The sequence below is a fragment of the Coenobita brevimanus genome, chromosome 93 (assembly GCF_032717465.1).
Source record: "Coenobita brevimanus isolate Jiangsu-jjx chromosome 93, ASM3271746v2, whole genome shotgun sequence".
Taxonomy (NCBI): domain Eukaryota; kingdom Metazoa; phylum Arthropoda; class Malacostraca; order Decapoda; family Coenobitidae; genus Coenobita; species Coenobita brevimanus.
Window position 1 is genome coordinate 30,855,087 of NC_137046.1, and position 25,677 is coordinate 30,880,763.

The following is a 25,677-nucleotide window of genomic DNA, read 5'->3' on the forward strand; positions in this document are numbered from 1 at the left end:
ACTGTTTATATCATTTATGTACACTAAAAACATGATTGGTGCCAGCACCGAACGCTGTGGTACTCCACTAGTCACTTCTTTCCATGATGAGTAGTTTCCTCTTAGTACTGTCCTCATTTCACTTTTTATGAGAAAGTCTTGCATCCAACAAAACAGTTTGCCTCGAATTCCTCCTTGATGGTACAGTTTCCATAAAAGTCTTTGGTGTGGTACTGTGTCAAAAGCTTTCTTGAAATCTAAATAGATACTGTCCACCCATCCTTCCCTTTACTGTATTGTGTTTGTTACTCTGTCATAGTAGCTCAACAGATTAGTAACACATGATTTTCCTTTTCTGAAACCAAACTGTCTTTCTGTTATCATACTGTGTTCTTCTAGATGATTTACCCAAGCTTTTCTTATATGTTTTTCTAATACCTTGCTTACAACACTGGTCAGTGATACTGGTCGGTAGTTGAGAGGATTTTGTCTATTTCCTTTCTTGAATAAGGGGACTATATTTGCTTTTTTCCAAATATCAGGTAGTTTCCCTTGACTCAAGGATTTCTTGAAGATTAAAAATAATGGTTTACTTAACTCCTTTGCACATTCTCGTAATACCCAACATGAAATTTCATCGGGACCACTTGCTTTTCCTCTGTCTAATCTACTTAAATCCTCCTGTATTACTTTTTCTGCTATTTGTATATCTGGTAGTATGTGTGGACATGCGTGTTCCATATAGTCCCTCTCAAAATTTTTTTCTTCTGTTAAAACTAATTGGAAATTCTTATTTAGTGCTTCACAAATATCTTTCTCTTGTGTATAAGTGATTCCTTCGTCCGTAATGGATTGTATTATATCTTTTACTTTGGTTTTGCTTCTGATATAGCTGTAAAACAGCTTTGGTTGATCACTACTTTTATTTATTATATCCTCCTCAAACCGTTTTTGGGCTTCCCTCCTTATTCTTGTATAGTCGTTTAATGCCTGTTTGTAATTATTATACGCCCTTTCACTATTGTGTCTTCTATATCTATTCCACAACAAATCTCTTCTTTCTTTTGATTTTTTACATTTTGTATTGAACCATTTCTGTATTTTCATATCTGCTTCTTTGTGCTGTGGGATGTACTTCTGGACTCCTATTTCATAAAATTCACAAAATTTTTTATATACAGCATTTAAATCTTGTCCTCTAAGCTCATTTTCCCAATCAACTTCTAAGAAATACTTCTTTAGGTCTTGATAATTTCCCTTTTTATAGTTTAGGCTCTTTTTGTAACTGTCATTGCTGTTTACTATGTCATATGCTATCCTGAAGTTATAATTTAGTACTGCATGATCGCTTTTGCCGAGTGGAGGGTGATATATTAAACTGTCAATGTCATTTTCTTGCCTAGTAAATATTAGATCTAGCACTGAAGGTACATCAAGTCCTCTTTTTCTGGTGGTTTCCCTCACATGTTGCGTTAAGAAATACTCTTGTATGAGATCCAGGAGCTTTTGGTCCCAACAGCTTTCTTGGCTATTTATATCTAGAGTATTCCAATTTATAATTGTATTGAAGTCCCCAGTTAGTATAATTCTTTCCAATTTCTCTTCCATTTTATGTAGCAATGATCTTATACTCTGCATTGTACTCTCTGCCAGGTCCTCACATTCGTCTCATTCCCATGTTTGATCTGGGTGGCATGTACAAATTGGCTACAATTACTTTACCTTCAGATGTGTCGATCTCTACTGCAATCAGTTCTACTTGTGATGGTATATATAGGTTTATTTTCTTGACTTTTAGATTTTTCTTAGTTAATATTATAATTCCTCCTTCTTTTTTTAAATTTCTGTCTCTTCTCCATATACAGTAACCCCTCCAATATCCGGATCAATAGAGCCATCGGTAGGTTCGGATATTGGTTTCGTCCGGATATTGGGCCCCAGCTTATGGACTTGTACTTATGGACCCTAACTCAGAGAAACACCTATACAACTCCCTCCGGACATGCATAGCACCTATTTAACACCCAAATCACACCAATAAGGCACATAAATGACTGAAATAAATGCAAATGAAGCATAAAATGTGGGTTTAGAAGTATGTTCATACATTAATAAACATTCTGGTACTTATGGACTCTAACCGAACCTAACTCTGAAAAACACATTCCTACTGCACATGCATGAGGTAAGTATAGTATGGAAAGAAGTACAGTATGACACGTTCTGGTAAGTATAGTATGGAAAAAAGTACAATATGAAACATTCTGGTAAGTATAGTATGGAAAATAGTACAACATGAAACATTCTGGCTACTTACAGCAAGTCCCTGGCCACCTCGATGAATAACCGCCTCCTCTCGGACTCTGACAGTAAGAACGATTTCCTGAAGCACTTGCACTACACTCTTCCTGAAGTCTTGCACTGAACTTAGTCACTAACACACAGAAGTCCGTTCTCTTCACAGTGTTCACTTTAGTCCAAATAATGTTCCATTTACTTTGAGTGTTGCACATTAACTTTTCCCAAGTTTTTTTAATTTTCCAAAGCCAAAACAAAGAAGGTTAGTTACGTTAAATTTCTTTTCTACTGAGTCTTTTCTCCCAACTTGAAAACCTTAACACAACACACCGTTTTTCACTGCACAACACTCAAAATTCCCGTGTGGTCTAGTGGAGAAGTTCTTGCTGTTTATTCACTGTCAGAGTCCAGAGTATCACTGGCAGGCGACCAAAGGGGTACATCGGTGGGTCGTGGTGATGGCGTACACCGACTACAGAAGACTCTGAAGATAGCCGCAAACTCACATCGAGCGGTGACTCCACTGTAGCTGATGTGCTGGGCTGTGGCTCGGAGCATGAGGGCCTGTCTTGGGGAGGCAACGGAGTGGAACCAGGGCTTGGCACAGCGGGGGTCACGGGCCTGAAAAAACTGTCAATCGTTGACTGACGCAAGGACCGACGATTCTGGCGATTGATGATGCGCTGCCGGAAAGCACGCACTTCCTCCACGAGTCCCAAGGGCCCCATCTCCCTGTCGCAGTCCGGGTGTTCCAGGTAGTCTAGGACGAACTCTAGATGTTCCCGGAGTGCGCTCAGCTTGGGGATGGCTGGAGTAGTGTCCTGCTGAGAGGAGTCCGCATCATCATCGCCTTCGTCATCGGAATCTTCAAGTTCGGGACTGACACCAGCAACCGAAGACGCGATCTCAATATCAGACAACGTCTGATACCCAGGATCGCCCTCGTCGTCGTCCAACCACTCACGAACATCGTCCACATCAACATCGTCGCCGTGCGTACGTAGCCGTGCATGGAAGTCATCCACGTCAAACCCTAGGAAATCGTACTCCACATCTGTTCTGAGAAGCAGACGAGACCAACCATTTTCAAGAGTTTTCACAGGGACTTCCATGCACTAGCCCAGTTGTACAGCGCAGACTTGATGTTGTAGCGGCGAAGGTTTTCCAAAGTCCGCTTGCCTCGAGTGTCACGTCCTTCCCTGCGCTCGTCCTCGTCCTCGAGAACAACCATCACCTCGTCCAGGAACTTCCGACGGTACAGGCGCTTTGTTGCCACGATCACTCCTTGGTCCATTGGTTGAATGAGAGCAGTCGTATTAGGTGGCAGAAACATGCACCTAATACGGCCATTTTCAGCAACCAAGTCCTTGTCGCACGGGTGGGCAGGTGCATTGTCGAGGAGGAGAGCCTTTACCTGGTCGCGAGGAATTCCCAGTGTCTTCGTCTGGTACTGGATGACCTCCTTGACGAAGTGACGGTGAAACCAGTCTTTGAAAATCACAGCTGTGAGCCATGCTTTCAAAGAATGGTACCATACGACAGGAAGGACATCCATCACCCCACGAAGGCACCGAGGCTGCTTTGTACGGCCAACAATAACGGGCTTAAGCCAGTGCATGCCGTTAGCATTGGCACAACACAAAGCAGATATCCGTTCCTTAGAAAGCTTGCGGCCAGGTACATGCTTCTCCGTCTCATCGGCTAGAGTGTTCGTTGGCACCGAGCGATAGAATAGGCCAGTTTCGTCAGCGTTATAGACTTGACCGAGAGTGAGGCCCTCCCTGTCGATCAAGCCTTTCACCTTGTGCCGAAACTCGTCCACTCCATCCTCGTTAGCGTCCAATGCTTCGCCATGTGCTTTACGGTTGGTAAGGCCATGTCGTAACTTGAACGCGAAGAGCCAACCCTCGGATGCCTTGAAGTCAAGGGCGTCGTGAAGCCTTGCAAACTTCTCAGCAGCAGCCTTCAGCTCCGTTCCACATACCATCACATCAGCTGCACGTTGCTGTCGATACCAAATCAACATGGAGCGGTCGATCTCTGCATACTTGGGGGTAAACATAACCTTCCTCTCCACGTTGCGTTTGCTTCTCGACGAGAAGTCAGCCGTGTACTGCATGAGCTTGTCTCGGGAACGCTTGATATCGAACAAAGTCGACCGGGCCAGGTTGAACTCGCGGAGAATGCGTGAAGAAGACCAACCCGCATCAACCTTCTCCAATATCTCCCGTTTCTTCTCCAGAGTCAACACCACTCTCTTCCTTTTCTCAGGAGGCGGGGCCATCATCACACACACTAAGAGTAGGGCAGAGAGCAGCAGGAGGCCTTGCAGCAAGTACGGCACCACCACAAAAGCGAGCACGTGGGCAGCCATGGCGAACAGCGTAGGTCTAGTCGCGGTGAGAGACAGGCGGGAAGTGGGGAGGATGCAGCGGCGCTCTATCGGACGTCGGAGGAATGACGAACCAAAACAATGCTCTCACGCGGCGCGCGCGGCAAGTTCAAATTACGGACGGCAAAAAATCGATTTTTTTTTTTTAATTTTTTTGGATTTTCGGACCATTTTGGGAATGTTTGATCCCAGGACGATAAGGTTTGGTTAGTGGGGATGTTCGGTTATTGGGCGTCCGGATATTAGAGTGATTACTGTATTGTATTCCTCTAAGTTTAGTATGTCATTGGATATCCTTGGTGTTAATTTTGTCTCAGTTAGGCATATTATTTGTGGTTCATTTTCTCTGACATAATCATTCATCTCTAGTAATTTAGATACCATTCCATCCACATTTGAGTACATCAGCTTTATCATCTTGTTTATATACTTGTCATGACATGGTTCTACTACCTTCCTCCTTTTTCTTCCATCCTGTGTGTGTGTGTGTGTGTGTGTGTGTGTGTCCCAGATATCCGGATATCTTAGGGAATATTCCGAGACTTGGACTAATGACCCAAGCCCAAAACGTTTGGGACTTGGGCGTCTGGGTCTTAAAGGGATTACTGTATATATATATATATATATATATATATATATATATATATATATATATATATATATATACATATATATATACAGTATGATCTCACCAATAACGATTTCGACAATAACGTTTTCGGCAATAACGGTAAGTTAGAATAGATACCCATTTTCTATAATAACGTTTGGATTCACTTGAATAACAGTTATTTCGTGAATGCCAAGTTGTTATAGTGCAAATATGTCCATATAAAGGTGAGGAATGAAACAGACAAGCAAGAAAAGATGAAGGAAATCGCCGAAAATGTGAGCAGTAGCGAGGAGGAGATGGAGGATCCTCCCCTCACCACCTCCCCTGACTCGCCCACTGCCGTCCCCTCCACCTCCACTGCCCTACCTGACTCACAATCTGCCTCCCCCTCCACCTCCACAGCCCCACATGATTCACCTGCTCCACCTGGCATACCTGCAACCCCTAACATAATGACTGTTGCTGCATTCTGGAAGAAATGTAACATTCAACAGGCTGTAAATTTCTTCGTCAATGCCTGGAATAATACAACATTGGCAACCATTAAACATGCCTGGTCGGCACTCCAGCCACAGCTCAAGTCTGCTGAGATAGAGAGAGAGCAGCCATCAGAATTAATGACTAATGATTGGACCTGTAAATCAGATTTCAAGAAAATACCAGAAACAGTATCACGATCGAGTGAATGCCTGCCATCAGTCACTCATCACTCACTTTCTTTCACAAAGCTAGCCAGCCAAGGAAGAACAACAGAGAAGGGTTGAGTAGATGATGACATTGATGACATTAGGGACTTTAATGAAGATTTTGACTTTATGGGGTTTGATGAAGTGTTGATGGAAGTGGGTGACCCTGGCGTAAGAGGCATGAGTGGGGATGAGGCCAGCAAGGAGTCAGGGGGTACGATGCAATAGCATCCATGCACAAGCCTCGAAACAATCATCATATCAAACACCTCATAACTCCATTAAGGTGAATTTTATATTACTCATGATGATTTAATAACTAATCTTATTATTTCAGCTAAAAAAAAGTAGTGATAGGAGGACTCCAGGTGGGAAAAGTGGATAAAAGTCCTGGAGTGGTGGCACCAATAAACCCTTTAACATGTATTTTAATGTCACGCAAATAATGTTTTCGCTAATAACGGCATTTTTCTGGCACCAATTAGGCGTTATTGGTGAGATCCTACTGTGTATATATATATATATATATATATATATATATACTGTATATACACATCCATCCATCATCCAATCCTGTGTTGCCCCATGAGGAGCGTAGGAGCCCGGGGCTAGGCAGTTGGTCTTGACATTTAAGATGAGAGTGACCAGCCTCACTCATCCCTGAGTGGCATTACATGAACAATCAACCCCAACCATCCCTTGGATATAAACCTTCACCAGCTGAATCCGACTGGAATGCAATAATTACCCACTAAACCACCAGGTGCCAAAATTTGGCTATAGTTACCACCCAGCATAGTAAATGGTTTCCTGGTGTACAGGAAATCATTTGGCTTGTCACTCAGTGTAGAGTCACCCACAGGCAGAAGGAAAAGGAAAGAATGAAGGAAAGAAAGGCAGAGGAGGGAGTGTAAAGTTACCTGGAGGCAGAAGGACAAGGAAAGAATGAAGGAAAGAAAGACAGAGGAGGATGGAAGGAAAGAAGGATGGAAGAGAGGAAAGGGCAGACACCCGAGAGCAGCACTGCATCAAGTGAGTGGATGGTGAGTGCCCCCCACCTACCACAGTATATATATATATATATATATATATATATATATATATATATATATATATATATATGTACTGTATGTACAGTAGATTCAGAAATTTAGACACCATTGTTACTGTAAAAACCTTGCAAAATTTAAGTTGTCCAAATTTAAATGAACTTCTTATGAAGGAAAATAAGTGTGCTAAGGGTGATCAGTGAGTGTATTATTCTGTTTAACTATCTCTTCTAACTCCTTCCTTTGGACATGAAAACAGTCTGAATACAATAATAGCTTACCATATCCACTACTTCCCTTTCAATAAGCAGTATTACCAAATGAAAAATTGTCTGCCATTGAATTCTTAATAACAACCTGATCATGATGGCATTGTTAAAAAAGTATGAAATATTATAATTGAAATGAGTCCATCAGCTAGAGCATACTGGTAGCTCCGAGCTGCCGCTTTCCTTAGGGTCCAATAATCGATTTTTGTGGTTGTATCTTTGCCTCTCATAATTTTTAGTTATTGTGCATTGTCTTCTTTTATTTTTGCTCATCATCAAGCATAGTTATATTCAGTGAAAAATGGGCTGAGAAATTCAGTAAATATTTTTTTATTTATGCCCTCTTGAAAGCAGTCATTATCCACTAGGTTAGGACCATTTGGGCCTGGGTCATGTCCGATAGCACATGAATATATTTTGTCATAAAAGAACAAATGCACATAGTTGGTACGTGCACAACTGTTCACTCAGTGTTTTTATAAGTACATTCATTTTCAACATTATACTGCCTGTAAATAATGAAGTGTGTGATATTTGACACTGCTATTCATGTGTTGTTTTGGCACTGGCTAAATCAGGACTGAGGCATCTTAACTTCTAACTGAAAGGATACACAGAATGCACACAGCTGATGTGTGCAAAGCTATTCATTCAGTGCCTTAATTGCACTCATTTTTAATGGTACTGTATAGAATGTGCTTTATACAACATTGCTGCTCACATGTTGTGGCGGGGCTAGAGCATCACTACAGGTACTTGCATTCATGATTACGTGAGACCACTTCCATGAACATGTGATCAGCAGGTGCAATGCACGCCATTAATGAAGCAGCTGATGTTGTATTTCTGTCTTTACGTAATTAATTTTCAATGGCAAAATTTTGACAAATACAAATACCATAAGAATGTTACTTGAATTGGTTCCTAACTTTTGTTATGTTAATATGAATCATCACAGAAAGAACCATCGGACCTCAAGAGTTTGCTGTATAAAGTCGGTTCAGCACAAGTAATGGCCATGATCTTTTTGTCAGATGATCTTACTATGGCCTGTGTTTACATTTTGATTGGTGGCTGTAATTTTTCGATTCAGCATAGCCCGACTGTGTTTCTGAACAGAAACCAAGCAGCCCCAGATGCATTTTGAATCCCAAACTCTAGCCTCAACCCATCAAAAATTGCAAGTTTGTTGTAAAAAATTGTGACTTGGTAGATATTTCATGTGTTGTTGAAATTCAGGTTGTCGAAATTTAATCAAACGAGATTTGAGAATGTACTGTATACAGTACTTTATATTGCTTATTACTGTACTGTAGAGGAATGGCATATTATCTGAAATTTCTGATCCCCCATTATGCATGCCGGTTCGGGATATTCTTAGATTTCTCTCCTGTATTGTATTGCAGTTAGAAGTTTTGGAAATTTTTCACTTTCTTCCATTGTAATCTTTAATTTGAGGGAAGTAGAATTTAGAGTATTTATCCACTACTTGATATAGTATCTTGAGTTTATTTTTGATTATGGCAGTTTGTAAATGTGAATAATTTATATTTGTCAGCTATTTGGAGCTCTTATGCGACCACTGGAAGTACCAAGAATGAAAAAGAAAGATCTGTTGCAGCGCCTAGCAGAAGAAAAGAGAGCCGCCATGGAGGCAGGATCATTTTGTGAGTCAAACTACGTTACTTACACACACCCTGATGGCACAGTCGAAAAACGACCGAGGGTAAGCTTTACACACTTGCTTCAAGTTGTCTCTTTCTCCCAGTTTTCTCTTGTTCCAGTTTTTCAGTTTGTTTTTCTTTGTACAGATACTGGTATACAGCCCATTTGCCTATAATGCGATAATTTTATTCCAACCTTACATCACGTTATGGACGTTTTGCAGTGCAAACAAATGAACATGTACAAAGCTTTTTTTGTCCCAACTTTCCTTGTTGCTACCAGTAATGACCTCTTTAAGAATGCCCTAACCTCTCGAAGTTGGTCTTAAAATTACCAGGCATTGATAATCACATTCATGTTTTGCTCTTGTTAGCCCAGGCTTATCTGGATGTGAACCCAGTGGACTGTGGGAAATTGGCCATGTCAGTTGGCCAATCCCAGAAAACTTTTGGTGAGGCTGTATTGAAGGATTTTCTGTGCCATGAGTGTAGGACACTAGAATCTCCTAAATCGCACTCTTATGAGACTGAGCACGTGCTGTGATTTGAGAATTCCGTGAGTTAGAAATAACTAATCTTTTGGGGAAACTTCTTATGACTTATTATTCCTGGATTACCACAGCTACTGGGCATTTATATAAACATACCTCTGAAAGCCATAACTGAGAATTTAGAATGTGTGATACATTGATGCATCCAATGGGAGCGGTGGTTGGTAAACAATGCGGTCAGTTGGAGAGATTGTTTGTAAACACTGGATGGTGATCTGCCTGCTTCCGTGAATACCCCCAAATTTTGTTTTTTCCCACCCATTTCTTGCAGCCACAAATCAACAGTTAACCATCCACGTCACATATGTACCAAAATTACTTAACTCAAGATCATGAGTTCGTTATAATAGGCAGTATTACGGCGCCTGTCAAGTGAGAATTACTCCGTGTGATTATATGAGAGAGGGGGGTGTGAGTTGGGAGCAGGGCAGTGAAATGGCGGGGGACAGGGCGACGTGGAGGCGATTTGTTTGTGGCCACCCCAAACGGGATTGAGGCGTCTGGCAGTAGATAGATAGAATTGATTTTCGTTCTTTACCAGATGGGTGTGGCCTTTCCCTGTTTTCTATTGTAGTGAGTCTCTCACAGGTTACTTGTTATTATTCCTGGATTATCGCAGCTAATGGGCATTTTTTTAAACATACCTCTGAAAGCTGTAAATGAGAATTTAGAATGTGTGATATACAGACACATCCAGTAGGAGTGGTGGTTGGTAAACAATGCTGCCAGTTGGAGAGATCGTCCACTTGAGTCCTTAACGGTGGATAACTTTGGCTTTCTTCTCACTACCATCAATCCTCATTGCATCAGACTTTGGTTGTAAGTTAATGGCGACTTTTTACATTTCCTCAAAGATGTTTTAAGCTTAGGAGGGTTACAGTTGGCCTTGGTAACAATGGGCAGGGGGAGGAAGCATGGAGGAAAGAAAAAATAATCCCATACACCACACCCTTACCCCACGTTGTCAACAGAGAGGAGACAATGCCCTGAGCCGGGCGGGTGCTGGGGCTCACTTGTGCGCGTCCTTCATGCTTGGTTTTGGAGGGAAGCACTGTGATTGGCTTAAAGCAAGTGCTGTACATGAATATGACTGGTTTAGTAATTTACAGCTTGCTAGACACAGGGACTTGAGGTAATGGTGGTACGTATTACACAAGGCATCGAAAAACCTTCACTTTTGAGGCAGCATCCACGAATTTTCATGATTTACTGATGTTGCAAACTGTTGCATGATGTTTCCATGTATTATGAATCTGCTATTTAGGATCACATGATTTAGGAGATTGTTCAGTAGTTTTGAGTAGAGCTCAAAATATATATATTATTGTTCAGAATTATAATGCACAGATCATGTGGTGATGTTATATTTTGTTTGCCTGCCTAATTCAAGCTGATGATGTATTTACGTTACCGATTACAATATGTTGTGTTGTGTTACTGTTTACTGTTGACACATAGCTTATCAGTCATTTTGTCACAGTAGAGCTAAAAAAAATTAGTTATTCAGGTTGGATTACACAGTTATGTTATCATAATGTTTTGAAATAATATTTTCCTTCCCAGTAAACAGCTGATTGAATGTTTGTGTGACTCGCATGTCACTCAGTTTTTGCCGCTTTACATCCCCCAAAATAATAGTTATCAGACTGGAGTACACAGATCATTTTCAGGATAATTAAGGCACACTTTCACTGAGGGTGATGTGTATTTTCACACGGGATATTCCTTAGATCAGCTGATAGCCGTTTCCTACTCGGCCTCTATTAAAAAAAAAATAATAATAAAAATGAGGTACCAAGATTCTTCTAGTATGTTTCATTTATAAGATGACACATAGATTTACATGCATATAGGTTTTTATTAATGTCTATCTATCTATCTATTGCCAGACGCCTCAATCCCGTTTGGGGTGGCCACAAACAAATCGCCTCCAAGTCGCCCTGTCCCCCGCCATTTCACTGCCTTGCTCCCAACTCACACCCCCCTCTCTCATATACCTCTCCACCCCATCCCTCCATCTCATCCTTGGCCTCCCCCTCCCTCTTCCCCCCTCCACCTCACTCACATACACTCTCTTCGTCAGTCTTTCACCCTCCATCCTCTCCATGAGTATTATTGTGAATATTATTGAAGTGTTAACCCCTCTGCACATAATGACGCATTTGTCGTCATTAGGATGTGGCTGCGCTCATGCACTTTGATGCTTTTGTCGTCATTAGGATGTGGCTGGACCCATACACATTGGCGCTTTGTCGTCATTAAAGCATAAAAACTTTTGTCAGAGAAAATGTTTTTGGCTGATCGGCGTCATTTTTGGAGGTGTCGTAGCTTTCCTGCACCTCATCAAAAGTAATGAGTTGGCAACTGTGGGTCTCGGTACCAGCAAGAGAGCGGACGGGTTATTCAGTACCAAATGAGCTGTGAGTGGGGAAGGTACTTTGTGGTTCTGTCCCTTTAAATTTCCACTCTTACCCCCGTCCTGGCCGTGCAACATATTTCAATATATCAGTAGTGCTTGTGTATAGTGTTTGGGCACTGTTGTGATTGGATTTGGTGTTTGCAGTAGGAAATTTGGTGTTTGTTAAGCATTCCTGGTCGTTATTAGTCGTTGACCCAAAAAAATTGTGCTACTGTTTCTAATCAACTACACTGCCTCTACCCTGCACCAAATGTGAGTATTCAACTACAGTGGAATTTCAAATTTCGATGGGCACATGTGCCTAAAAATCACTGCGAAATTCAAATAATCGAATTTTAAACTAAACTTCTTATGGGAAAGATTAGTTTAGGTCCAGGGCTTCCGAACCTAACTACCTAAAATCATGATTTTTTGCCCACACCCCCTGTAAACTTTATGAACTATAATTGTGGTTAAGTAACTGTAGTTCTGCATTGTATTGCCATACTGTCAGCAAGTGTATACTTGGTGTATTTCTGCCCTTTCCTGTATTGCCATTTCTCCTTTGGCTGCGAAGATTTAGAGGTGCCAGGCTGCTCTCATCCATTACCACTGCTACCTGAAGAACCACTCTTGCTTGCCGTCTTGAAACAGGTAAGTTGCGACGAAAATACAAAAAAAATACATACTACTAAATTGCAGTGAAATGCATGTCCACATGTGGAAGGTACAGGCTGAAAGTGTGGCACTTGGCTGGAGAGGGCTGCTGGCAGGACAGTCGCAAGATGGCCGCCGACAACAGAGCATTGCCTTGCACATGGCTTGTTGTTGGTGGTGTCTGCTCCCATCCAGGAGCTCTTGTCCTTAAACAGCATGACTATTTTTTTTCTCAGTCTCTACTGTATTGTTGATTTCTATATTGCTCCTTATATTCATAATTACCGTACTTCTCTTCGTTTCAGTATTCTGCCTACTGTATTTACTGACACCTGTAATTCATTTTATTTTAGTATTTCTACTATTGATTCTCTTCTTTTAATTTCTCTTGTTATATCTTTGAGTTATTAAAGTATTGATTAATTAATATTAAGTATATGGTTAGTACTTGGATGGGTGACCGCCTGGGAACACCAGATGCTGTTGGCATCCCTACGTGTCAAGTGGGGTTGGTAGAGGATTAGTGCCCCTCCCTGTAAAACAATTAACTCTAAGCCCTTGACCACCCCGTTTGGGATACATGGCGTCTGGCAATGGATGGATGGATGGATGGATATTTATAGAATGACGGTGAATCGTCCAGGGTGCAAATTGTCCTGATGGAAAGTCGTCCATATTTTGATGGGGAATTATCTGACGGCGAATTAACTTGATGGTGAATTGTCTTGGAACCATATCATCATATGCTTCATATACTGTATGAATAAATGATGTTCATTTTCATTCTGTTCTTGACACGTCACATACGATATTAGGTTAGGCTCATACTTTTCCTCATAATTTTCCTTCACTTCTAGCATTTTGGTTCGCATCAAAAATATTGTCTTTGCTTGTTTTGGTTGGAGTCTGGCCCTGAGAGCACGTCACATACGATATTAGGTTAGGTTCATACTTTTTCTTATAATTTTCTTCACTTCCAGCATTTTGGTTCGTATAAAAAATATTGTCTTTGCTTGTTTTGGTTGGAGTCTGGCCCTGAGAGCATCAAAATCCGCGACTTTGCATTGAAAAGTAAGGTAGGCAGACCACTCCAAAATGCATCGAAATTTGATTCATCGAATTCTAAACCATCGAAATTTGAGATTCTACTGTATAAAAATTAGTGACAGTGAATCATGTGAATATAGTGTGCATATCTACTGTACAAAGAATTGGTGAAAAGCATTTAATTCTTGTCCTCTAAACTTCTTTTCCCAGTCAGTTTCTAAGAAGTACTTCTTTAGAATGAAAGACTGACTAAGAGGGTGTATGTAGGTGAGGTGGAGGGAGGGAGAGGGAGGGGTAGACCGAGGATGAGGTGGAGGGATGGAGTTGAGAGGTATATGAGGGAGGAGGGGGTGAGTTGGGGGGAGGGGAGTCAAATGGTGGGTGACAGAGTGACTTGGAGGCGTTTTGTCTGCGGCCACCCTTTGCGGGATTAAGGCGTCGGGCTATAGATAGATAGATAGATAGATAGATAGACTTCTTTAGGTCATGAGACTTTCCCTTTTTATAGTTTAGGCTCTTTTTGTAACTTTCATTGCTGTTAACTATGTCATATGCAATCCTGAAGTTGCAATTTAGTACTGCATGGTCGCTTTTGCCGAATGGAGGGTGATATATTAAATTGTCAAAATCGTTTTCTTGCCTAGTAAATATGAGATCTAGCATTGAGGGTACATCGAGTTCTCTTTTCCTGGTGCTTTCCCTTACATGTTGCGTTAGGAAAAACTCCTGCACAAGATCCAGGAGCTTTCGGTCCCAACAGCTTTCTTGGCTTATTATATCTAGAGTACTCCAGTTTAATATTTGTATTAAAATCTCCAGTTAGTATAATTCTTTCCGATTTCTCTTCCATTTTATGTAGTAATGCTCTTAAACTCTGAATTGTACTTTCTGCCAGGTCCTCATATTCATCTCTTTCCCATGTGTTTGATCTGGGTGGCATGTACAAATTGGCTACAATTACTTTCCCTTCAGATGTATTGATCTCTACTGCAATCAGTTCTACTTGTGAGGTATATCTAGTTCTATTTCTTTGACTTTTAGATTTTTCTTAGTTAATAATATAATTCCTCCTCCTTTTTTTAAGTTCCTATCTCTTCTCCATATATTATATTCCTCTAAGGTTAAGATGTCATTTGATATTCTTGGTGTTAATTTTGTTTCAGTTAGGCATATTATATGTGGTTCATTTTTTCAGATATAATCATTCATCTCTAATAATTTAGATACCATTCCATCCACATTTGAGTACATCAGCTTAATCATCTTGTTTATCTACTTGTCATGACTTGGTTCTACTACCTTTCTCCTTTTTATTCCCTCCTGTTATTTACCACTTTCATACCTGCAATCCAATTACTTTGTAAAAAAATGTATTCTTCTCCTCTGACTTTCCCTCATTTATTGTTTTTGCTTCCTCCCTCTTTTCTTTCAGTAATTCCAGTTCCTCTTGTGTTAGGCATCTTTTTATCCATACATTTTTTAACTCCTCTTTTTCCATAAGATTCATTGCATTTTTTAGTATCTCCTCCATGGTGTTTACACTCTTGAAGGTTACCTTTAGGGGCGTTGACTTGCTTCTCTCGTATTTCCCTAACCTTTTTTGTTCGTCTGTGTCTTTACTACAGATTTCCTCTGATACTTCTTTCAATATGCTCATTACATTTGCCATCTCCTTTTTAATTCTTGAGATCTTGTTTTTTACTTCGTCCTCTTCTATACCAGTGATTACTATAGATTTGTTGATATCAGCTGAATTTCTGACTAATATAGGATTGTTTTGGATTATTCTTTTCACTTCCTTTTTAATGCTTTTTTCTTCCACCCTTGTTTCTAAGTCTTTCTTTACGTTCACCCTTTCGGCATGTGTGGTTTCCACATCATTTTTGTAGCTTTGCACAGCTTCATTCACCTGTGTTATCTTCTCAATATCACTGGCATGTGTGGTTTCCACATCATTTTTGTAGCTTTGCACAGCTTCATTCACCTGTGTTATCTTCTCAATATCACTGCTTTGGTCTATCAGACTGCTTACTTGCTTAATTATCTCTGTATCATTTTTGAACTCTTCCATAATACTCTCGTGGTTGACTACAGTACTTGCCATTTCACTCATTTTCCTCCTAAGTGTACCCACTTCTACTGTCAACTCATCTATGGTTGTGTCTTTCTTGTTGACTTCCTTTCCTAACTTTTCTATTTCTTCCTTTTACAAGTGCATTTGTTTCTTAATTTCATCAATCTCATTCTGGTAAGCCATCTCTAGTATATGTACTCGTTCCACCAGTTTATTGTGAGTCTCCATTTCAACCAGTTCTTGGTAGAAATCATCATCCTGCTTTCTACCTTTATCCCTTTTCTTTTCCAAATTTGCTTTATTAAAGAGTGTGGTCATCCTGCAGTACTAAAAGCACATATACTACTTACATTCTCAGGTGCAGTCGTAGACTAAACAAATGATCAGCTGATTTTGCGCATTCTTGTGCTACTTTGTTTTCTTTACTGTTTGAAGAAGTCTTACTTAAAACTTCTTTTTTTATATTAGAACACATTTAGTCTAACCTGGTACAGAGCTTGACTCATATAAAGATACTAATTTAGGTAATGCCGCTGTCCAAGTTGGCCAGGTATGGAGTGGTGGCGACGTGCGTCTGCTCTCCTCGGTGCCTTGTGTGTGTGTGTGTGTGTGTGTGTGTGTGTGTGTGTTTACCTAGTTGTGATATACTGTACAGGAAATTAGCTATGCTTGTGGGGTCCCCTCTCTGTTTCTCAGTAAGTCAAATTTAGCTTTGAACTTTTGCTTTGAACTCATTTAAGTTTTTAGACTGGACGATCTCTTTGTCCAGGCTATTCCACAGGTTTGTGCATCTTTAAAAAAAACTGTATTTCTTGTTAATATGGACATTATGAAAAGTAGCTTACCAGTTTGTATGAAACAGAAAGTATATAACGATTGTATAATTCCGGCTATGATGTATGGTTGTGAGACTTAGAAACTGACAAAATCGATGGAAAATAAACTAATTTGTTCTCAGTGAGCAATGGAAAGGTCAATGTTGGGAATATCTTGAAGAGACAGGAAAAGATCAACTTGGGTGAGAGGGCAGACTAAAGTCAAAGATATTATAGAAGTTATAAAAGAACAGAAATGGAAGTGGGCAGGCCATGTAGCAAGAGTAAGGGATAATTGATGGAGCAAGAGGTTGACTGACTGGACACCAAGAGATTGTAAGCGTAGCAGAAAAAGGCCAGACAGGAGGTGGAGGGATGAGATAGAGAAAATTGCAGGGAAAACGTGGCAAAGATTGGCTCAGTCAAGGAATTTCATGGAGAAGGTTGGGGGAGGCCTTTGTTCAGCAGTAGACATGTAATGGCTGATGATGATGATGATATTTCTTGATATCCTTCAAGCAGCTTGGCTTCTTCAGTTTCATTCCGTGTCCTCTTGTTGCTCTCGTGTCCCATACAAACAGATCTTCTCTGTCAATTTTATCTACTCCCATCATGGCCCTGAGCACTGCAATCATGTCGCCTCTCTCTCCGCTTTCCTCTAAGGAAGGCAAATCCATCTTTTCCAGCCACTCTCTGTATGACAGATCTGCCAGGCTGAGACCATCTTGGTTGCTGTTCTTTGTATTCTCTCAATCTTGTTTATGTCTCTCTTTTTGTATGGGGACCACATTGATACAGCTGCATATTCTGACCTGGGGCAGATCATGGCCACTATCAATTTTTTCATCATCTCCTCATCCACGTAATGAAATTCCGCTCTTATGTTAGTTCTTTGAACGCAGTGATAAGAAACAGGGAAGTGAGCATGGAAGTGAAAAAGTTACTACATGACAGTATTGTGATACCAACTCTAACGTACGGAAGTGAAGCGTGGACGTTGTTGGAAGGACACAACTCAAGAGTGAGAGCAGTGGAAATGAGTTATTTAAGAGGAGCCTGTGGAGTCACATGGAGAGACAGGCTGACGAATGAGGATATAAAGGAGCGTTGTGGTGTTGATGTGGATGTGATAGGAAGCGTTATGAGGAACACACTGAGGTGGTTTGGCCATGTGGAGAGGATGGAGGGTGAAAGACTGACGAAGAGAGTGTATGTGAGTGAGGTGGAGGGGGAAAGAGGGAGGGGGAGGCCGAGGATGAGATGGAGAGATGGGGTGGAGAGGTATATGAGAGAGGGGGGGGTGTGTTGGGAGCAGGGCAGTGAAATGGCGGGGGACAGGGCGACTTGGAGGCGATTTGTTTGTGGCCACCCCAAACGGGATTGAGGCGTCTGGCAATAGATAGATAGATAGATGTTAGTCAAGCGTTTATACGTCTCTCTAACTGTCTTGTTAATGTGTTTTTCAGGTGACAAACTATCCTAGACCAGAACTCCCAAATCTTTCTCTTCTCTCACTTTTGTGATTGGTTCATTTCCCATCAAATAATTCAGTGATGGCTTCTTGGTAGTTTTACCTATTTCCAATATTTAAAATTTTTTTGCGTTGAATTTCATTTCCCACGTCCGGCTCTAATCATGTATCCTATCCAGATCCTCCTGTAGCATTCTACAGCCTTCCTCAACTTTTACTTTCCTCAAAATCTTTGCATCATCAGCAAACAGACTTGCATAACTGTTCATTCCATCTACCATATCATTTACGTAAATCAGGATCATTACCGGCGCTATCACCGAGCCCTGTGGGACTCCACTAGTTACTTCCCTCCATCCAGACGTCCTGTCCTTTATTACTGTCCTCATTTGTCTGTCTCTCAAGAAGTCTCTCATCCACTCCAGGAGATTTCCCTTCAGTTCTGCTATGTGCTCCTATTTCCACAATAGTTGCGTATGGGGTACCTTGTCGAAGGCCTCTCAGTCTCTCTCCTGTAGCACGTCAGTTGCTCTTGAGCATAAGCTCAACAAGTTGGAAACACATGACCTTCCACTTCTGAATCCAAACTGACTTTCAGCCAAAATACTCATCTCTTTTGGATATTTTATTCATCTCTCTTTCAGGATTCTCTGGTACAATTTTGTGACCATGCTGGTCAGGGACACTGGTCTGTTATCAGGGGTTCTTCCTTGTTTCTTCCCTTTTAAATTGGTACCACATTTGCCCTCTTCCATTCCTGAGGCACTTTCTCCTCTTCCAGAGAACACACATTTAAACTGTGAATATTATTCGCCAGTTGTTCTCTGCATTCCTTCAGTGCCCAATTAGAGGTTCCATCTGGTCCTGGGGCTTTCCTTATATCTTGAGTTTCCAGTGATTTATACACTTCTGCACTTCCACTTTTATATCATTGATTACTACATTTCTAGTCACTCCCTCTCCCTCCACAAAATCCCTTTCTTTAGTGAAAAACCATTTGGAAACATTTGTTCATTATTTCAGCATGCATTGCCACATCTTTATAGACCTCTCCTGCTTTCAGTTTGATGATTCCTTCCTTTTGTTTCAATTTGCCATTGACAAATATATAAAGCAATTTGGGTTCTTCCTTACATTTGCCAATTATACCTTTTTCAAAGTTCCTTTCTTCCTCCCTATGTATTCTTGTACTGTATATTTATTTCTGGTTCTTTTATATTCTTCCATTGTTCTGTTATTACCTCTCTTTCTCCAGTTGTTCCACGCCATGTCCCTCTCCTTTTTTGCTATCATACACCTTCTATTAAACCACTCCTTTTTCCTGTTTTCTCTCTCACTTGCTCTTGGCACATATTTTTCCACTCCCAAGTTATAGAGGTCTAGAAAGATATCCTACTTCCTCTGTCTGTAACTCTCTTGTTTCTCTGAATTTTCTCCAATCTGCATTTTCAAAAAATTTTCTCTATCCTGTAAAGTTTGCTTTCCCAAAGTTGTATCTTCTCAACCTATAAAGCTCATCTCTTGGCACCACGTTCCCTATTATCATCTGGAACTCAATGACCACATGATCACTTTTCCTATAGGACATAGATATTTCAAAGATTCAGTTACGTCAGGTTCTTTGGTTAGCAGTAAATCTAATCTTGCTGGTGTGTCATCACCTCGGAATTGTGTCTCTTCTTTGACCCACTGAGCCATTACATTATTCATTCCTATATTTAACAGTATACTGCCCCACGAATCTTCACTGCCTCTTGAGTCCCATTCCTCCCAGTTCACCTCTTTACAATTAAAATCACCCTTTAGAATTATATTGTTGCTTTTCTCAATGACTTTCAGTAGATAACTAACCATGTCTGACAACATCTCGTGTTATTCATCGTCATTGGTCTTGTCTTGGGGGAACCTGTACTACTTCCATATTTCTCTTGCCATTCTCTCCAGTTTCTAATTTCTTATTTATCACTTCAGCCCTACCCTCTCCCATTTCCACAGTATCCACATTTATGTTGTTCTTGACTGCTATCATCACTCCTCCTCCCGTTTTTTCTTTTCTATCTCTTCTCCACAGTTTGTATGTACCATCTCCCATATGGATATCAATATCCTCTCTTAACTTGGTCTCTACAAAGTACATAACATTTGGTTCATGTACCCTCAAGAAATCGTTGATTTCTAACCTTGCTGATATTAACCCCGAGGCATCCTGACAACTTATGGATACGTTGCCACATTTTGTCACAGTAACATCCGACAACATGTCCATACGTTTTGCGATTGCGAGGTCCGTCATTTGCACATTTTTCAAGTTTCACAGGTGATTTTTGGTAGGCATATTGTGATACCTTCCTCTACCCAATGCCAGGCAGGGATAATGCCTGGCCCCATCTTAACCCCCCTCCCATACGCCATTTTCTCGGCAACTCACCTGTTAGCAGTGACCTGGCCAGTAAAGACATGTTGCACCATGGTCTCTCCAGTGACAAAATTCAAGGCGAAAGTGATCCCAAGGACAAAGAAAAAAAAGAAGCCAGAAGAAGAAACAAGCGGAAGTGATGAGATGGTAACATTGTAAAGGAAGGTGCCATATGTTGTTGTTTTTGGTGAGTGAACAATGCTTATGTCGCCTATATTATTGTGTGAAAAGCAACATGCTGTTGTACAACATATAAATTCTTACATATAAATTCCTCACATAAAATATTATATATATATATATATATATATATATATATTATATATTTTATGTGAGTAATTTATATGTAAGAATTTATATGTTGTACAAGAGCATCTTGCTTTTCACACAATGATATAGGCGACGTAAGCATTGTTCACTCGCCAAAAACATCAACACTATATATATATATATATATATATATATATATATATATATATATATATATATATATATATAAATAAAATGAGTGGTTTGAAATAGTTACCCCTCCCAAGAAAACATCTTCTCTGGAGCCTGGCCTGAGAGAACATGGTACCAAGGTGAGGGGTACTGTTACCTGTATTTGGTATTTCAAAACTCAACTGAGCACTTTTTCTCTGAATTTTCAATGGTTCTCATAAAAAGGGGAGGTTTTAACCAAAAAAAAAACTTTCCTAAAAGCTTCCGGGATTGGGGGGTTCATTGGTGAAAAATTTGCCGGGATGGGGCGGGTTAAACCATCAACATTAGTACAGTTATGTTGCCTATGGCGCAGACTTCTATGCCGCGGTTTTCTGTGACATGGCAAGGTGCCAGAACCAAAAAAAAAATGAACCATCCATCCATCCACCCATCATCCAATCTTACATTGCCCCATGAGGAGCGTAGGAGCCCGGGGCTAGGCAGTTGGTCCTGACATTTAAGATGAGAATTACCTGCCTCACTCATCTCTGAGTGGCATTATATGAGCAATGAACCCCAACCACCCCTTCACCGGCTCAATCTGATTGGAGTGCAATAATTACCCAGTAAACTACCAGGCATCAAAATTTGGTTATATGGTTACCACCCAGCATAGTAAATGGTTTCCTGGTGTACAGGAAACCATTTGGCTTGTCACTCAGTGTAGAGTCACCCACAGGCAGAAGGAAGAGGAAAGAATGAAGGAAAGAAAAACAGAAGAGGGAGTGTAAAGTTACCTGTAGGCAGAAGGACAAGGAAAGAATGAAGGAAAGGAAGACAAGAGGATGGAAGGACAGTTGGATGGAGGAGAGGAAAGGGCAGACACCCGACAGCAGCACTACATTGAGTGAGTGGATGGTGAGCACCCCCACCTACAAAAAAAATTAAAAAATAAATAAATAAATAAAAAACGCATAACATACCTATGGTGCAGGGGCTCAGCAAGGTTTGAAATGTGCCTCTTGCCTCGGAACCCCCAACCCTACCGCTTCCACTTTAGCACTATCATCGTCGGAGTTAGGTATGTTCAGTATTTTATGCCCTTAAAGCCCTTTGCTATTTATTGTTTAGTGTTTAATTTGAGGCGCTGAGTGGAATAACCTCTCATGTGCCAAATATAGAAAATGGAGAAAAATGCTGTTAAAGTATGTTTACTTTCAAAATGCCATATCTTTTCTACTGATAAAGATATTCTGGTGAATTTTTTTTCAAATGTAGCTGAAAACATCTGCTTGCATGTTTTAGAGTATGTAAATCAATGGCATTTTGAAAGAACAATATATTAACAGCATCTTTCTCCTCTTTCCTGACAACAATGAACTGCATTTTCCCAAAAATGTGTGTTATTGCAAGCCAATTTTACGATGTATACATGTCCTTTCACAATATCCATTAATATAATAATAATCTAATAATAATCTGGCCTTTTGTTTCTCAAAAGCACCAGTTCTTCCTTTGGGAATTCACTAGCGCTCGACACCCATATATTATTTTTGCAATTACAAGAATTGTGACATTTCTTGTATATAATACAAGCTACATCATATATACATGAAAGTGGGAATGATTAAACCCTATAATCATCTGTCATAGTACAGTACCTCTCTCCAGGTCATAGCATTTTGAAAAAAAAAAGGCTTTCAGCTGTCTCTTAAAGGATTCAACAATAAAGAGTTGTCTTATGGACAATGGCAATCTGTTACATAATCTAGGGGCTCTATACACAAAAGAACGATCAGAGAAAGATGACTGGTGAATGGCTCCTGGCTCATCAAGACGCAAGGAATCATCTTCACTGCGTAACATCACACCTGGGCGTGCCGATGGGAGTTTTAATAATTCAGCAAGATACTTTGGTTCACCAAACTTAAGAATCTTGAATGTAATAAGACACAGTTTAAATTCAATTCTAGCCTTTACTGGTAACCAGTGCAACTCAATCAGAAACGGGGTAGTTCAGGTTCTCGGGGGGAGACCAAAGATAAAGTCGTGCTGCCATGTTCAACACAGACTGAACTTTTGTTGGTATATTATTTGGAAGACTAACCCACAGTGAATTACAATAATCAACACAAGACAAGACCACTGCATGGACCAATGTTAAGAGGCACTGTCTATTCAGGAATTTTCTCACTGAGTACAGATTTCTGATATGCAAGTTACACCCTCTTACAACCTGACTAATATGTCCTTTGTAATTTAACTTAGAATTAAAATAAACACCCAGATTTCGAACAGAACTGACTGGGTGAAGCTGTGACATCCCAATGTTCAAAGCCAGGGCATTGTCAGTGTCATCACCCCTTCTGTTTCCTCTGATGATGATGATCTCAGTTTTACCATCATTCAGCTTCAGTTTCCTCTTAGCCATCCAAATCTTAATATCAGACATTAGAGATTCAAACTTTGTCTTAGTATCGTTGATATTTGACATCTTAACATAGAGTTGGGTGTCTTCATCATAAAAATGATAGGACACATCATGAGCATCAAGTAGAGACGATAAACTACTTGTGTAGATGGTAAGTAGAATTGGACCCAAAACTGATCCTTGAGGGACTCCAAATAGAAGGGGAGCAGAATCAGAGCTAGCGTAATCAACAACCACTCTCTGAGATCTGTCTGACAGATACGACTTAAGGAGCAAAAGGGCACTATCACGAACGCCATAAAAATACAGATCATCCAACAATAGTTTATGATCTACTGTATCAAAAGCTGCAGACAGATCCAACAGAACTAGGAGAGAAGACATCCCACTACAAGTGTTTGCCACCAAGTCACTCTGAATCCTTGTCAGTGCAGTTTCAGTTGAATGGTATTTTCTGTATGCTGATTGAACAACAGGAACAACTCTGTTGTGTTCCAGTAGTGGTACGAGTTGATCGAGTATGGCCCACTCAATAATCTTGGATAAAAAAGACAGGTTAGAGATGGGGCGATAATTTGTCATGCTCTCGACATCAAGGTCAGGTTTCTTAATTAGGGGCCTATGCAAAGCATGTTTCTCAGACTTCACAAAATTACTTTCTAAGAAGCATCTATTTATTATGCTGCAGATAAAGTCTGCAGCGTGCTCATACACATCAGGTAGTTGTGACATGTTACATGGATCGAGTGAGCAAAATGTTTTATTAAGTTCTCTGATATAACATTTGACTTTGTCTACATCCAGCGGATGAAATGTTGAAAGCAAATGATCCCCGGTGCACCATGGCTGGAAGTTGACTGAGTACGCTTCACTAGGAGAACTGCTGTCTAAATCACTTTTTATGCGAGATATCTTACTTGTAAAAAATGAAGCAAAATTGGAAGCCAAGTGGGTATCAGATGCAGAAGTTGGTTTAACAATTACATTCCTCCGACCAACCAAATTGTTCACAACTGCAGACAGTTTTTCTTTATCACCACGACATGAATCAACTTTATTTTGACAATACTTAGCCTTTTGGGCTTTTACAGTGTGAACAACTGCTCTTTTCGCAAAAACATAACGCAAACGAGTTACTTCGGTTCGCTGCAAGTGCCGCTCACGTTCTGCCCTTCTACGTTGTCTACGCAAAGAATTAATGGATGGACCATACCACAGAGAATCATCACGTACAGTGATTGTTTTTACTACCTCAGGACAATAATGGTCAAAAATTGACCTAAGCTTGTTGTTGTAAATATTAACCAACTCATCAGAAGAAAGACTGGAAGAATCAGTGGAGTTTAAACGTTGATCAATTTCAAGACACATCAACTGGCGGTCAACATTTCTGTAATTTCTGAACCTGATGTCCCTTTTATATGAAGGGGATTTCGGGACATCAAAACTAAGAGTGATCAGAGCATGATCAGAGATGAGGGGGTCAAATGAGTCAACCTCCACATCTGATACGCACCTGCAACCAACAAGGGACAAGATCAAGTCAAGGACATGTCCTGAGACATGAGTTGGATTACTCACATGATTGAAAAAATTGTTCTGGGTGATCAACTCAAGGAATTCTGAAGAAAATGGTTTTGACTCTGGACTGTCAACCCAGTAATTGAAATCACCACAAACAAGAAGTCCTCCAGGTTTAAGAGAAAACCCTTCAAGAAACTGCCCAAACTCCTCCATAAAACCTCGATCTCTGCCCGGATGACCCGGTTGATAGACAATTGCAATTCTAATTGTATTGTGATGGAAATTTATTAATAGTTCCATAAATTCAAATGAAGATGGGGTCAGGTCTGGGTCAGTCAGAGAAACGTTTACAAGTGCTGCCGAGTAGATGAGTGCTACGCCTCCTCCCGGATAGTCAGCAGCAGGCCTGGGAATGCTAATTATAGAATGTGTCTTAGGCAAAGCATTAAGAATAATATCGACATCAGACTCATACAACCAGGTTTCAGTCAAGCACAAAGTGTCAAGCTCGTGCTACTTTAGAATTTCATTAATATAGTCTGTCTTATTATGGATAGAACGAATATTTAAAAGACCCATCCTTAACTGGTTCAAGAGGGACGTAGTCAGTTTTTTGTATGGTCAAACTTGGTGTTTTCAATCAATCTATTCCTATAAGAAATCATAATTGGACATTCTCTACTTGATGCAAAATGGGCAACCACCTGTGACTTTGAATTAGCATCTTGATGTCTTAAAGAAGAGCAGTTGATGCATTTGGGAGAATTTCTGTTACTAAAGTCCTTAGATTTATGGGCTCCAGCACAAAAGACGCAATTAGGTTCATCACTTTTCCTAAAACATCTTTCAAATGTATGACCAAAGCCTTGACAGTGATGACACTGTATAACCCAGAATCTATCAAAAGCACGGCATCTTAT

At 40.4% G+C, this 25,677-nt stretch overlaps 1 protein-coding gene across 5 annotated transcripts in view; it reads left to right on the plus strand.

The window, feature by feature from the left end:
• LOC145412565 (putative monocarboxylate transporter 5) overlaps positions 1–25,677 on the plus strand; it is a 473,562-nt gene that overhangs the window by 200,010 nt on the left and 247,875 nt on the right. For all 5 annotated transcript variants that reach the window (XM_080282467.1, XM_080282468.1, XM_080282469.1 and 2 more), the window contains one exon: positions 8,845–9,012. In XM_080282467.1, the coding sequence (XP_080138593.1) occupies positions 8,845–9,012 (168 nt within the window). The remainder of the gene's footprint in view (positions 1–8,844; positions 9,013–25,677) is intronic.